This window comes from Xiphophorus hellerii, chromosome 14 (assembly GCF_003331165.1).
Source record: "Xiphophorus hellerii strain 12219 chromosome 14, Xiphophorus_hellerii-4.1, whole genome shotgun sequence".
Classification (NCBI taxonomy): Eukaryota; Metazoa; Chordata; class Actinopteri; order Cyprinodontiformes; family Poeciliidae; genus Xiphophorus; species Xiphophorus hellerii.
In genome coordinates, this window is record NC_045685.1 from 14,129,566 (window position 1) to 14,145,317 (window position 15,752).

General features: G+C 39.2%; 2 protein-coding genes across 4 annotated transcripts in view; both read right to left on the minus strand.

The window, feature by feature from the left end:
- Positions 1-8,520, minus strand: part of LOC116732522 (regulator of G-protein signaling 12-like) — a 55,457-nt gene extending 46,937 nt beyond the window's left edge. Inside the window, exons 1-3 of one of the 2 annotated variants that reach the window (XM_032582750.1) lie at positions 8,425-8,520; positions 4,569-6,373; positions 3,423-3,515 (exon numbers count right to left, since the gene is read on the minus strand). In XM_032582750.1, the coding sequence (XP_032438641.1) occupies positions 3,423-3,515; positions 4,569-6,317 (1,842 nt within the window). In that variant the 5' untranslated portion in view covers positions 6,318-6,373; positions 8,425-8,520. Of the gene's footprint in view, positions 1-3,422; positions 3,516-4,568; positions 6,374-7,861; positions 8,013-8,424 lie in introns of those variants that run through there. The other variant, XM_032582749.1, reaches the window with a different exon arrangement.
- Positions 8,521-10,600: 2,080 nt separating this feature from the next.
- Positions 10,601-15,524, minus strand: msantd1 (Myb/SANT-like DNA-binding domain containing 1). Of its 2 annotated transcripts, none has more exons than XM_032583686.1 (3): positions 13,111-15,524; positions 12,716-13,009; positions 10,601-11,237 (listed from the first exon to the last, which is right to left on the minus strand). In XM_032583686.1, exons 1-3 carry the CDS (start codon positions 13,362-13,364, stop codon positions 10,925-10,927), a joined length of 861 nt encoding a protein of 286 aa, XP_032439577.1. In that variant the 5' UTR covers positions 13,365-15,524; the 3' UTR covers positions 10,601-10,924. The 2 variants fall into 2 exon arrangements, with proteins under 2 accessions (XP_032439577.1, XP_032439578.1); XM_032583687.1 differs by having other exon boundaries at positions 10,601-11,216; positions 13,111-13,873.
- Between the last annotated feature and the right edge of the window lie 228 nt (positions 15,525-15,752).

The window sequence follows — 15,752 nt, forward strand, 5'->3', positions numbered from 1 at the left end:
GGAGGATGAAGAGACATCTGCCTGACGAGCTCTGAAAGGTAATAAGACAAGAATGTACAAAGCAGAACATTCTTTGACATGCCCAAACATAAAGAGGATCTGACTAACACTGTGCTGGAAGCTATAGGGGGAAAAACAAGTCAGACAAAAACAGACATGGAATATCAGTAACTTCTCCCTCTACTGAGAGAGAAATGCACAACAAATACAAACAGATCATATGTGCAGTACACTGTGGCTTGCTTGCAGCAGCCATATTAATAAAACAAAGGGAATTAGTTCACTCTTTTTAAACAAACCACTGCCACACCAACCAGTAAACAAAAAAAGACTACCAAAACCAGTTTGTTCTGTTCTTGTCTACATGCATCAAGGCTAACCAGGGCCAGAAAGGTCTGCCCTGGAGGGTAACGAGGAATAAAATAGTCTCAGAATGTTCTTGTGAGTCCAGATGCATGCACTAATTCAGAGGTTATCATGTATTTATGCTGACCTTGTCATTCACAACTTCCTGATGGCTTCAGTTTAAGGCTGAGATACAAGGTCTCCACAGGGTCCTGCGCTAAATCTTAAGTCAGGAGTTTAAAAAAAAAAAAGTAAAGCAAAAGTTCTCCAACTGGTGTATCTTAAGGAAATTGACTATATTTTTCTCCCATTTTGCAGGAGTGAGCTTTGGCTGAAGATGGACGACTAAAATGCCAGAAACTGAACATGTGCTTATTGATTGATTTTTTTGTGGATGTTTTCTTAAAAAAAAGAAAAAAAGAGAGAAAACTGCGATTATGAGGTCAATAAATCACAGGAAATGATAGCACATCCATGCTAACTGTAAAGTGTTTTTCAAACAGTTGGTGATACAAGATAATTTGCAAGGAGAATATTATGGAGTTTGTGTAATGATAAAAACTTTTAGCTAAAATTGAAATCCAAACACCCATAGAAACCTTGGATATGGAGAGGTTTCTGGCACATTCTTCAGATCATAATTTCATACGTTCAAGACTCAATTTTCCAAGATTTATGAAGAACATTTCCACAGGAAACCTTGAATATTTCTGATTGTAAGGAAGATGGGTGGATTGATGACAATTGGAATGAAATCTTGGAATGCAAATATTACTTCCATACTTTGTGTTTCCATGCTTATCCAGACCAGAAAAACACATAAACACTTCAAATATGTAGATATTTTAAAACTATGTTTGATTTGAAACATAGAATTTCAAATCAAATCCTATACATGTTTTCCAACTTTTCCAGGCTGCATATGAACTTCATTTAACACTTTCCATTCCCTTATTAAGTCCAATAATTTCCATCTTCCAGGAAGGAACAAACAGCTGAAAGCACAAAGACCTCCAAACTTATTTTACTTCCCATATCACATTTAAGTTAAACAAAAAATGTACAATCTCTATCCACTTACTATCTCAAACTTTTAGGGTTCTTTAGTTCTACCCATGGCACAAGTTGTCATGGCCGAAACATGTTCACACATGTTCCAGTGGTACATGTAAGAGAATGTACCACTGGTATAAAACTGTGTAACAAAGCAAATTAAAGGTGTAGGGATGAGAAGATAGAGCAACACAAGTTGAGATTATGTTATACAACCACTTACAGTCTCTCAATTTATATTCACCAGGGCATAATCTTACAGCCAGATAATGATTCCAGGAAAAGCACTACATCAGTTGCTTGAAAATACTCAGAAGCAATTTCACTATTGATTGATGTGCAGCAAATTGCAACTCCTTGGAAGCTAAAGGAAATAAATATAAGTAAACACAATCAAGAAGACAAAAATACTGAGCAGGGTGATAACCACTCATCAGCCAACTTTCAAAACTCTTTAAAGTGTCTTTAAGTTGTATAACTCATCACAACATACTTGATGCATGGAAGATGACAGCAAATGAAACTGATCAGGATAGTGAATTACTAACAAAAGACGAAATGTTATTTTCACATCTGGGTCAAACCTGGTCTAAAGATGAAGCTTTAAAACTACAGCTCTGTTCAGTGTGTGCTGAGGCAAATCTAACAAGCAGGTTTATGGTCTCCCTCTCAGAGTGTATGACTCATGCATATTTATACAATACAGCATGCAATCATTTGGTTTGTTTTTCTGTTTTCTTCATGTACATTTAAAATGGTCATATTAGGTAAACTGGAGGCGAATATGAATCAGTAATGCAGGCTCGCAGAGGGAGGGGGATAGAACGAGTTGTTAAGTGTCATTAATATGAGACAACGTAAGCACAAAATTCAGAGTGTGCGGCAGGGCTCATTAGCAAGACCAAACAAACAGGTCCATACCTCTGACTCACACAAAGACCACTTTGTGAGCCACCTCTCTCTACAAGTGGAGCACCAAACAGAGTTCAAGGCAACGGAAATGAAAGGTTAGAGAGAACTGAAGGTGCAGCAAAAAGGGGGACTTTTCAGTTGAAAGTCCACATTAAACGACTAAAAAACAAAAAATGTTTGCAGTCAAGCACAGGTGAAGACGTGATTTGAGCAAATCTCTAAATTTAAGTACGGTACTAAAATAACTCATCGCTTAGTGAAGTCATTTCAACATATGCATTTGCAGACGTCCAATCTCCATCTAATACTTTAAAATCAATATCAGGCACTTGCAATTCCAACAAATGACATTTCATCAGCATTATATTGCTTGCTTGGTTTTGGGATTGTGCCTCACTTAACTCACTCATAAACAATGTACTGGATGCTAACATGTCTAATACTCTGTCCCAGCAGCATTTCCGACAAGACAGGCTTATTTTTCTAAAGCTAACTTAATAGACATAACTAGAGTCTTTAATAAACTCTGATCTTGCTGCTGCTAACAACGTTTTCAGGAGGACACTAGCGTTTATCAGTGTCTATCACAATGTCATATTTCAGAAGTTGTTCTCCTTTATAAACTGAGTGCTCTACTTTGAAAGTTATAAACAATAAATGCTAATGTTTCAACCTCTGTACATACATCTGAAACTGTGACCGCACTACGCAAAGCAGGAATTGACAAGAATCTGCAGCCAATATAGTCTCTCTTTCACTGTAAATGTGAGCGATGAATAATATATTAGCAATAAAATCAATATTGTACAATGTTAGTCATTTTTTAAACATACAAGAAAAACTGGGCCAATATTAACAACTGATGTTTGTTTCTATCTTGTTGTCATTTGTCTATGTGTTTCAAGACGGTATGTCATACAAGCAATATTAATGTCAGATATCTATAGTGACCCAAATTTTAATATCAGTGCATTCTTAAGTAAATCTTACTGTAAAAAATGAGAAACAATTAGATTGTTAGAGCGGAGAAGATACTTGGGATTGGATCAGGGGTGGGACCCAATATACACAGAATCATACCATCACATAGCCCTAAAAATAACAACCCCTACCTCAAGATCATCCAGAGATCTTGCCATGCTGAGACGTTTGGAAGAACGACGCTTGGAAGCACGGGCAACACCTATGCCCCAAAGCCTGGATCCCTATCAGAGGAGAAGGTTGAAAAGAAAACACAAATTACTGCACTATTTAAATTATCACCATACCTTCTTCATTTGGAAGCAAGTTTACTGGTTTTAGATTGAGCACACACATATTCAAGTTTGAAACAGTGTTTAACTATCTGCAAAAAAATACAATTCAATAAGTTGCTTGTCTGCAGTTTTAGTATGCAATTGCGATATATCGGAGTTACTCATCTAAAAGTTCAAGTAGACTAGAAGTAAGAAATTACTTTTAAGTGTCATCCGCACGCACAGATCACACATTTTAAATCCCATCAAAGTCAATCAGCCCATCTGAGGCAGAACTACCTTAAAAGATAATGAGTTCTAACTTTTTTTCACACCCCAGCCAATTATTATGAAAGCCGAGTTTGTGACTGATGTTTAAACTAGAGTTTAAGAATTGCAGATAATTACCCATGTATGAAACGGGCTCTACCCTGTAATTTGCCCAGCTTCCTGTCTAAAGTTGTCTTCTTTCAGATCTAAGAACGCAGCAGGGGCACACAATCTAGCTCTGAGTTTGAAAATTACCATAATAAATACAGTGAGGCGATCTAAAAAAGGATGCAGTTTGAATCCAAACCTATCCAACACACATACTTTTGAGTAGTTGTTTTTTTTTTAATGAACACTCATTTGTCATCATGGGGCCTAATTGGAGCCCTTTGTGCGGCTGGAGAGAGAGAGAGAGAGTGAGAAACCACTCCAGTGGATCTGTCTAAGTGCATTGCTGTTTCCCAAAGGGGAAGCTTGTTTCCGGAGCTACATGGATACATGGGGACATCTTGTGGTCAAAGGCAAAACCAACAAGGAGGAAAAAAAATCTTGACTTTTTTTCCCTACACGTCATGGTTGACAACAGTCAACATTTACACAAGTATCTGTGTTTTAGAAGATCTATCAAGCTAAAATTAAGAATCAGCCACTTTAAACCAGCAGTTTATATAAACACATCCACTTATTTGTAACTAAAGCTAAATATTTAATCTGTATTGAAAAGTATGAAGAGAAATTAGGGCAATATCTTACATTTCTGTAGTTGCCGTATGCCCGCTGTTTCTGTCTTTGTTCGAGAAACCTCTTGGTCCATTCCTCTCTAGGAGGCATCATGGAGTGGTACCTGTCTGAGTGCACCTGATTCAGTGCAGATGGAGGGTTATTTGTGGTGGAATTTATGTTGGTGGATGTCTCCTGATTTACAGAGTCGCTGCTTAGGGCTTTAGGCCATTTTGGCTTTGAAAACCACCTTTGGCTGCTTCTTAAGGGATAAGCCAGAAAGTTTGTTTTTTTACTCAAGGGTAACGGAGGAGGTGGGGGCTTGAAATGAAACTCCAGCCTGGGTGGGGGACCTCCGTAGAAGCTTGTGAGAGAATCCGGGCCAGGTAGTGACTCTGAAAGGGAATGTAGGCTGGCACTGTTCTCGGGCTCAAGTTTATGGCCATTCTTGATGGGGTTTATAGGGGTGACGACCTCAGTTGAGGGATAATCCCATGGACAGCTTGGGAGGTGGGTCCCAGAAAGATTTGGGATATCAGAAGGGAAATCCCTGTCCGCTCTCTCCTCAGGGGGGGAAGAATTTTCAATCCCGCTGTCCCCGTTGCTGCTAGCACTGCCTAGTTTACTGGTGCTGTCGGTCTGCTGAGCCTCCATGTCCAGTTTAGCTCGAAGCCTTTCCACCGCCTCCCCCAGATCGCTATATAGGACTGTTACAAAGTGTAGCACGTCTGGAGGAGTCTGAGGGAACTCAAGGCAGCCCATAGAGTCTGGATCTGGCGTACAGTTAAAGCCAAACCGGGAAGCAATCCCTATGTGATCCTTGTGGTTTCCCAGCTCTGGGTCAATGAAAAACACGTGGCAGGACGCCCGAAGAGGACCATCATCTGGTACCCGGCCATTGATAATGTGTGCCGTGGTGACCAGGCAGAAGAAACGCGGGTCCTCAGCACAAACAGCTCCTAAAACAAGGTTCTCAGCAGGGAACGCTGCCAGAACGGCTCCTGCGTCGTCGCACAGTCGAATGCAATCAAACATGACCTTCATCATCACAAGGGTGTGGGTATCTTGCTCTGTGCCCAGCTGTCGGATTCTCTCCCGAATGGCCTTTAAACAGTCGTCCTCAGAGGCACTAGTGTTCAGAATCAGCTCTGTGGAGCTAAGGTAGCCCACCACCAAAGTCATGTTTAAAACACTCCAGTCTGGATTGACTTCTTCGGTGTCGGTCAAAACATAATCTGTGTCTTTAACCGTGGGTGCTTCCTTTTTCTTTCCAGACAAAACATTGAATTGTTGTGACCACAGTGACATGTCAGGCTCTGAAACTGGCCTCTGTTTAGCGGCGAGACCATTGTTAGGATTAAAGGACGGTCTGCTTGAGTCATGTGATACAGCACGGAGGACACCTGGCTTCTGGAATACACTATTTTTTTGCTCAAACCCAAACTTGGCATCATTGAGGATGGGGTTCCCCATTATTCGTCGTTCTGAGAGCACCACCATATGCAGGGGTCCTTTGCAGCCACCGATCAGCTGCACCACAGTTTCATGAGCAGCAGCAGAAACGTCGGCTCCATTGATGGCCATGATTCGATCTCCTTGTCTGAGTCCCACCACAAAAGCAGGACTACCCTCCATGATGCCACTCAGCAGACACGGTTTCTGTCCTGTAATAGTAAAACCATATCCAGCCCGACCGCGGATGACCTCCACGTCCCGGAGTTCACCAGTTGCATTCATATCCAGACGCCTCCTCGCACCCTCAGGCTGCCCTTGGATCCTCATTTTAAGTCTCAAACAGAAAACCTTGAGATTGCAACCACTACTGTATTGTTGTCATCCTGCAATCAGATGAAGAGAAAAAAAAACACTTTAGATTTCGTAATTCAAGCACTTACTATTACCAAGTCCAAACATTTTAATCAATTTGCTGAAAATAAAGAGAGAAAAAAGATGAATACTAGCAGAAAATCGCTAAAGCTGCACCTATATTTATTCAACTCTCATTGAAATTTATTTATATAGTCACATAAAACAAGTATTACAATAATTTTATCCATCACTAAATATGACTTACAATGACTCCAGTAATCTCAACATTATTCAACCCTCTGATTAAAATTACTTGTAAAAGTACAGTACAGACCAAAAGTTTGGACACACCTTCTCATTGAATTCAATGAGAAAGTGTGTCCAAACTTTTGGTCTGTACTGTACGTACTTGTAAATCCGGTGCAACCAATCACATGTGTGAGACAGAACACCTTAAAATACCTGAACTGATATTTCACTGCATACTAGAAATATGGCTAAGACGAAAAAAAATATTCCAAACCGTTCAGAGAAGAAATTATTGTCTCAAATAAATATATAGAAAGGGACACAAACTGACAACAAAGTCCCTAAATGTTGCTAGAGACACATCTGGAAATATACTTTACAACTTTAAAGTTAAAAGAACAGTAGTTAGACCACACTGAGGAAGTTCTGCAGCAAATCATGATGGCAGTAACCACTGAGGTGACCATTTCAGACTGCTTTCATTGCTATGTATTGTAAATGTATCGAAAGTAGGACACTTTGTTTTCGTGCCCAACGACAAAGAAAATATTAAAGCAAGTTCCATATATTTCAACACTATGTGGGAACTTCGTTAGTTCAGACTGTATTAAAGCATAAAGATAATTTAATAACACCTCCACCTTAGTTGAATGGCATGCCATCTTGTCTTTCCCATTTTTAAAAAAGGCATGAGTTAAATTTATATAGATCTCAGACCAAAATAAATATGCACAAATTTTCTAGAAAAACCTTTTGTTTGGACCCTGTGTTCAAAAATTTGTTTTTAAAACATATAAAATAACTTACTCACGCGCACCCACATCTAGCTTAATTTAATTTCATGCTTCCATTTGCTTGCTAAATAAAAGCTAACAAAATTTAAATCAATCTTGCTTTACCAATTATCTGTCAGAGATGTAAAGAGATATAACAGGTGGATCTTTCGTGCCCAAACACAGCTTTTATTACTCACCCTGTTTCACCCCTACCTCCCTAACCCTTGCCCACCCCCTTCCACAAAACAGAGCGCCAGCTGGCTTTTTACTCACCAGCACTTTAATGACAAACACACACACTTTGGTTCAGCAAACCACTGTTATTTTTAAAATATCCAAACTTACCACAATAGGACAGAGTTGAACATAGGCAAAATGGCAGTCATATGTTTTTCTCTTACTACAAAAAAAGCATTAAAACGTCACAATTTCATTACTTTCACGCTTTAACTAACTAAAACCTGTACAGGAAAATAAACCGTATTGGCTTACCTGTTTAAGCGTTAAAAAGTTCCAATAAACCCCAGAATTTATGCGCACTCCTTGAAATAACTCCTTTTGTTTACGAAACTAATGCCAAACGTCCACGTTTTCTTTCGATTTATTTCCTTTTGCACTATTTACAACATTGTCCTGCCGTGATTCAGGGGTCCATATGGCTACTCGCAATAGCACCTCCTCCCTCGTGGAAATCACAAAGCGTCTTTCATTGTAACCATGACAGCGTAACGTCTCTCGAGCACGTGACGCCTCCCTTTGCCCAATCACCACGGCTGTCACATTCAATATTCAAACGAGTGGAGTGACGCTATTGGCTGACACAAGCGGCAGTTGAAAATGTTAATTTTGCTCTGAATTTGATCACATTTTAAAACACAGATTGTATTTCAGCGTGATTTCTTTCAGAACTTAAAAACGTAGTAAAAGTTACTCTGAATTCTGCGGCAAACTTCAGTCAACGTAACGACGGAGTACATTTCTATAAAGTTCACAATGGAGAAATAAGGGTAAGTTATTTTCCTAATTAAAAAAATATATAAAAGCATAAGTGTTACCTGGATGTTTTAGAATCCTGTCGCATTTATTTTTCATGTTAGTAGCCCCAGCTTTGCTCCACACTAACACCACAACTGTTGTGAAAATAATACCTAAGTGGTCAAAGGGCTTCAACGGTTGCACACATTGTTTTTCTACACATGTGCAGTGCAGCGTACACTCCTACATATGAAAAAGGGAGGGACGGTGCTTATTTGAACAAATGTCATGTGATATCGGAGTTATCAGTCAACCAGGCCTGTTGTTATGCTTTGCTCCATTCATAATAATGTGTGTGGGTGGGCACATATATCATAGCTTGTGGAAGTCAGCAGACAAAGACGAAAAAATAATCTCACCTCACTTTCTCCCCTTCACAATAAGAGTATACATTCGGGTGTGAAATATATACATTGTATCCGCCACAAGCTCTCTTTTAGAGTAAAAAACACTGCTGCTTTTTAAGTAATACAGACCTAATATACTCTGAAGAATAAACTAAAACTGGGGCGCATTACAAGGGATCACTAAGCATGTCATCTTTCACACTTCAAATCCAACAGCTAGAAAGTTTTTGAATTTTACGCTTACATCAAAAACTCTGCCAGTACTCTGTAAAAGTTTCCTGAACAACAGCTGGATATTCTGAATGTCTTTCCCAAGATGCAAACTTTGTTTTACTTTTAATTTTCTTCCTTTTAGTAAGTTTTGGAATCCCTAATTATAAGCAATGCAATATAGTACAGCAATATAATCCCATTTTTAAAAATACTTGGGGGAAAAAAAACCTTTAATTTGAAGCAATTTGTAAAAAATAAATAAATAAACACATAATTATTTTTCACAAAAGCACTAGCAACATTAATGTTTTATATCAAACAAATAGAATGAAAAAAATGTATGTATGCTTTTTTAGGTTGACCAGAGTGTCTAGTTTTGCATAGTAAGCAATAATTTATTTTTTCTTTATTTATGATTGTCCGATGTCTCTCTGGAGATTCTTTACAACTGAAAAGACAAGCAAACGTGCAATTCAAGCCGCTATTATGACAACACACAGGTTCTTTTGCAATCCAGGTTTGGGGTCAGCATGAAAAGGCAGTTGCTTCTGTCACAAATTGAACCAAACCCAATACTACCTGGCTAGAATGACACTTGACAATGGAGAAGGGCCTTTTATGTGTAGGGTACTATTTTACACAGTGAACCACTGCAAACATGTAAAATGTTTTAGGAGACAATTGAGTGTCACTAGACTAAAATAAGACAGAAGGAGACCCTATTTTTCTTACTATGTTATTTTTGTCATGGAGTTCAAGTATGAAAACAACAAAAATAATAAATAAATAAATAAATAGACTGTGCAACAGGTGGAACAGTAATAAAAAAAAGTTGCTAACTAGTAAAACAATAATGGAAAGATTATTTAAAATGTATGTTAATTAAATAAATACATAACTGATACTCGCCAGGGCAGGGCAAATGTGGAAGAGATAAGAAACCATGTACCATGACAGGGAACACTGCACACTGAATATTCTTCTGGAAACATTTAGGTGCAAGAATAAAATTTTATAAGACTAAAATAAAAAAAAAAACAGCCAAATGGGACACAGACCTTTATGGGGAAGTACTCAGTTTAAACTAAAAAAGTTTGACTTACTGAAGAAAAACATAGGACTGAGAGGTTAGCACAGTCTGTAACCGAAATGAAGTTATGCATGAGTATAATTCATTTACTTTTATATGAATCAATGAGAAATGTCATGTTTAGCAGTTCCTTTCAAAGCAAAAGAGAAAAAATGGACAAAAATAGAAAAAAATTGACTTGGCAGACCTTTTGAAGAAGCAGCACCATGAAAGCTTTAATCAAACAAAACACCTCTGCTATACTCACAGCGATCTGAGTGAGACTCAGCTGTGTAATGTTGAGGCATCAAGGCTAACTGTAATTATATCTAATCTGATGTTTGCAAGGAGGAATTTCCCACCGAAATCACATTTTCAAAAGATTTGAAGACAAATCTTGACACCAAAAAAGACTTTGTGTTGGTTCTTCTTTTCTCAAAGCGCTTCCTCCAATATCAGTGAATTCGATTTTTGCCTCATGATGTTGCAAGTTAGCTTGTGTTGCTACAGGACAATCCTGATATGTAATTACAAAGGCACAACGAACAAAAAGGCAAGATTTCAAAAGACTGTTTGTAGTTATTTTAATTGGATACTTGGCATGTAATTGAGAAATATTTTACACAACTAGTTCTAAGCTAAAAAAAAAGACTACATTGTTACCCAACATACAGTGGATACTAAAATTTAAACAATGTCTTTTTAGTTCTTTTAATTATTGTTTTCAGGCACCCCCACAGAGTTGGTGAAAGTATATTTTTTTGGTAGTCCTTATCTGTGGTGTGATAACAGTTTTTGTCTATTTTGTATGTAATAATGCAGTTGAGACGCGAAATGAAAGAACCTGCTTTTCCTATGAGCGTTGGAAGATGCCATGATTTTTCCCGCCCTTCACGGTTTCCCTGGATCTTTTGCCCCGCTCTGACTCCAAACCGCTGATGCTGAGCTGGGGAGCTGTATCATTTTCTCCAGGAGGTTCATCATCCTCTCCTGCAGCTGCAGACACTGGACCTGCAGGAGGTTCTGTTGGTGCATGGATCGGCGGAGCTCCCTGCACGTCTCCTCTATCGCCTGGCTGGACTTCTTGTGCTGCTGGAGCATGGCCTGCATGACCTGCAGCTTCTTCCTCTTCAGGGACAGGTACTTTTTGGCACGTCTCTTCCTGGCTGAGACGGGGTGGGAGCTGAGGAGCGGAGAGGAACATCTATAAAGGTTTACAACGATTTTAGATTGGAATTAGGTTTAGAAGAAATAGTACCTATCAAGAATATAGTGTGTTCTTTAAAAAAAAAAAACAGACTATTGACGAAAAATAGAAAAAGTTTCATCCCTCCAAACACCTGAGACACAGCCTGAGAGATCTATCACACTTAGGTTTATTATCTGTTGTTAGCCCAATTAATAATGTTTGCCTATGTGAACTAAAAAGTATCCTAGAATTCATATTTAAAAACAGAATCCCTCTTACTGTAAAACCAGTTCAAAAAACTTTTGGTTTCAGTTCATTTTGTCTCAGCCTTGCCCAAAATAAAATGCGATGCAGAATCGATTAATGTCTCAAAATTTGGCAGTCACCAGCACTGTTTGCATGTCTTGAAATGCTTATTAAATGTGTGATTGTTTTGGTTATAAACAGCCCTTTGTGGTGCAGCAGATCACTAAAACGTTCTAATACTGATGATTAAAAATGAGCAGGCAGCTGTCAAGGTCCAGTGTTTCATTACTGTGGACATTCTTGCATTGTTTTGCTGTGGGGCGCGTTAGATGATTAAAAATCCAATTTAAGTTTAGGTTTAGTTGGGTGTAGGTTCACCACTAGCCTTTAAAAAGGCATTTATTTAATTTGTATTTTACTTAACTTGACTTGATTTTTTTATTTATCTCTATTTTATCTTACTTCTTACATAGATAATTTTAGAAAGAATTACACAATCCATTTATAAATTAGTATTTCATCTGTAATGTAGTTATTCTCTGTGATAATTAATATTTGATCATTTATTTGACTGTATTGTTACTTTTATTTTATTTGGCTTTTATCTCAAATATCTTGATCTTTGGCTTCCTAGATGTAATGTGTTTTTTTTTCTTAATTAATTCGTTACTAAATCTAACAACTCGATTAAAGAAAAAAAAAGAAGAAAAAAAAGACATTTTCTCAAGATGGTTTGGTGGGAGGCTAAAATTGAGTGTAAAAGCAGCTAAAGTTTAAAAACTCTGAGCTCCTCACCAAAGGACAAATTATCAAAATAACAGTGGAAACATACAAGAAACTGTTATAGTTATAAGAGGAGTTGCAGTGCCAATAGAGGGCATAGCCTTTACTACTATTGTTATTATTTATTTTTCAAAAATTAATACTCCTTTTGCATTGTTTTGCATAAATTGAGAGATGCCTGCCTCACTTTCTGTCAGAATCATTTTAAATCTAAGTCTGCCAGAGGCATGAAAAAAAACATAAATAGATAAAGTTATTTCAATTATTCTAAGTCTTAATGTGTATTTTTCTCAAGTGTGGCATTCAAAATAAACCCAAACAGCATCACATAATAGTAAGGCAACAAATGTGGAATATTAGTAACAAACAATTACAAGCAGCATAGTTGAAAGAGCCTAAAATGTATTGCGTTGCCTGAAGATAAAACAGCATACTTGTACATGGGTGTTTGGTTTTCCTGTTACCTGGAGCCCAGCATGTGCTCGCTGTCTGAACTCAAAGAGTCCAGCTCTTGTTTTATCTCCATCTCATCTGAGGAGCCAGTGTACTCTGGCAGGAATCCAATCACGCCCTCCTCCGACTGGGACAAGGGGTTGTCTGTGGACTGGGACGAAGTGGAGGGACCGGCAGCCGAGGTCTGAAACTCCAGCGAGTTCACCCTGCCGTTCTCCAGCGGCTTGGAGAGGATCTTCTCGATGGCCTTGTAGTAAGGCCAGTCCGGTGTCTCCCCCGATTCGTTGGCTGTGGCCTTCAGTCGCCTGTAAGAACAAAGAAAGCGGAAGGATTATTACATTTTTTTTTACTAGTCGTGCAACATCTGGACCTGTGGAGTCACAGCTGCTGGACATGGAGCACTTGCCTGAACTGGAAGGACATGTTAGTGATTTTCATCTTGATCTCCTCTTTGAAGCGCTGCTCTCCGGTGAGCTGGAAAAACCTCTGGGACATCTTCTCGTAAACCTTGGCGTTCCTCTTGCTGGTTTTCAGCTCGTTGTGGAATTCCTCCCACACGTACAGGAGGGCCTTCATTTCGCCGTCGGTCCAGTTCGGGGCCCGCCTGTGTTTCTCGCTGTGGCCTGTCATCAGGTAGCTGAAACTATCGTCCACTGCCATTTTGGAGTTGGCTTCGTCCTCTCTATGTCTCTCTTTTGGCCTGTGCTGGCTGTGGGTTTCTCTCTTTTTTCTTTTTTTTCTTTTTTTTGCAAAGATAGGAGCTTTAGAGCTTGAATTTGAAAGTCTTTTTACTGTTATAAGGGCTGGGTTGAGTCTGCAGGGAAGGAGGGATACATGTGAGAGAGCATGCACAGCCACAGCCGTCCTGCCTGCCTCTGCCCTTCCCCCTAGCCTAGCTGAAAGAGGACTCAAAATGGGGCCTAAGGCAGGAGAGAAATCCGGTTAAAAGCTTTTAATACTGTGTGATGTCACCGTGACATCAAGTTGCCTTGGCAACGGTGAGAGAGGGCCTTTTTATCATCCAAGCCCCCTCCCCCTCTCTTCGCTAACCACTCCCATCCGCTCTCTCTTTTGCCCTCCATTCTGCTCCACTGGCAGCACAAAAAGCTTTTAGCTGAAAGGCAGCAGTGTGAGCACACCAGATTGCTGACACTCTTGAAATATGAGCCTCAAGGGAAGGGAAGGGGAGGGGTGGAAAAAGGAGCAAAAAAGACTAGCGACCACGAATGTGTGTTTCCTTGGCAACAGGGCAATGGATTTGGTAGTCAGCCAACACGCTGCTCCATTTAAAAGCTTTTAATAATAGACAAGCCGTTTTGAGGAGCTGCGGGGAGGGCGGATTTGCTGCATCTGGATTTATGCAGGAAGACGAAGAAGACAACAGTTCAGATCCTCACAAAAAGAAAAGCAAGTCGTGTCATTGGGAAAAGTGTGAATCTCCAAAGGCTGGAATTTACAGGGAGGTAAAAATGGCAACATGTGGTGATCAACTGCAGAGGAGTACAGCCTGCTGTCCTTTGTAATCAGCTTTCTTTGCACAGCCGTGTGTGGTGGACAATAGCGCCCTGCAGGAGGGGTTTGTCTGACCAGTTGAGAACCCCATTCCCCCTGCCTAGAGGTTTCTGCAAATCCTCACACACCTTAATCTATTCTTTCATAATGCATTTCTTTCTGTCTTTGCAGTTCCACTCATTTCTTCCTCTACTTCATGTTGAAATACGCACCAATGTATCATTTTCTGCAGCTCTTTTCCCCTTCCTTTGCTGTCTCTTCCCCCCACTATACCATAAAAGAGCGGGGACAAAGCGATGCAGTAATGGAAGTCATCCGTTATCACTTCATCTACATTAGTGCCAATAGTTGTTGTTGGTCCGGCTTAACCAAGGAGCGGCCCGATTAGATCCTTAACCCATCTGCTTCTCTTTAACCCAGCAGGTGGCCTGCTGCATTTTTTAAACTCCTCCACATACTGAAGCATCACATCTGCCACTTAACGCAAAGCTCTGTCGCTGCAGAAATGAAGGAGAAATGGAAAGTTGATCTGAAAGGTTGTCAGTGTGAAGCATTCTGGATCATCATCAAAGCGACAATATTTCTGGAACTGGTGCTGAAGTGGCCTATGTTTGTTGAAGTGCTTACAGTTTTTGTCACGTCATTGTCACATTTCATCCCATGACTCTCCCATGACATCTTTTCCAAAGCTGACTGTTCTCGAAAGCTGGGGACCTTTATAATTGTGTTTAGTTGCTTCTGTAAATTCCTCATTCATTAAGGTGGAAGTAATCCCGCCAGCTAATCCAGAAACCAGACTAATCTGCAGATAAACTGCTCATCCTGAGAGGAAGAAGTCAGTATCGTGAATGATCTACATAATCTAGCCATTTGCTGTACAAGGCACACAGGCTTTAAAATTTCCATACACAGCAACTAATTTAGCAGAGACTATGTATTTTTGTTTTGTTTTTTATCAATTAAGAATGATAAAATGTGAAAATTCTCATCCTAAAAAGTCAACCAATGATCTTGCAAAGTAAATTTAAATGGATTTCTGATGGCTTAGTCAGGTAAGCTTTTTGATCAAAGGGGTCTTCTCATAACCAACCATAATCAGTTTTATCATTAGCAATTGTCCCATTCTCTTTGCACTCAGATCTTCCAGAAATACAACAAGAACCCCTCCTGAAGTCAGAATATTTCTGAGCTCTCTGAACAACCCCAAATTTTGTGTCCTGTATAGGTGCCATGCGAATAGAATGATTATAAACTAATATAAAACTATTTGCTAATATTTCTCGCAGTTGGTATCTTATTACACCAGTGTTCAAGGGTAGTGCTTAAAAAATATTTAACATGTTCTTTTCGTTTGCTTTAATGCATAAAATTGAGAGAAATACATTATGCCTTTTTGTTGGCATAATAAAAGGGCATCTAGTATTTTCTGAAGAACAAAACACTAGATGGGTTTTATAGAAAATAATCTGTAATGCCGTGGTCTTGCCTCCCTTTCATGGATGGGTCTAAGATTAATGTTTTGTAAATAAACACTAC

Excerpts from the sequence above, each read along its gene's own strand:
- msantd1 (XM_032583686.1), bottom strand. The coding sequence starts at position 13,364 with ATGGCAGTGGACGATAGTTTCAGCTACCTGATGACAGGCCACAGCGAG. Across the intron at positions 13,010-13,110 it reads AACATGTCCTTCCAGTTCAG|GCGACTGAAGGCCACAGCCA; the intron begins GCAAGTGCTCCA and ends TTGTTCTTACAG. Across the intron at positions 11,238-12,715 it reads GAGCACATGCTGGGCTCCAG|ATGTTCCTCTCCGCTCCTCA; the intron begins GTAACAGGAAAA and ends AAACCTTTATAG.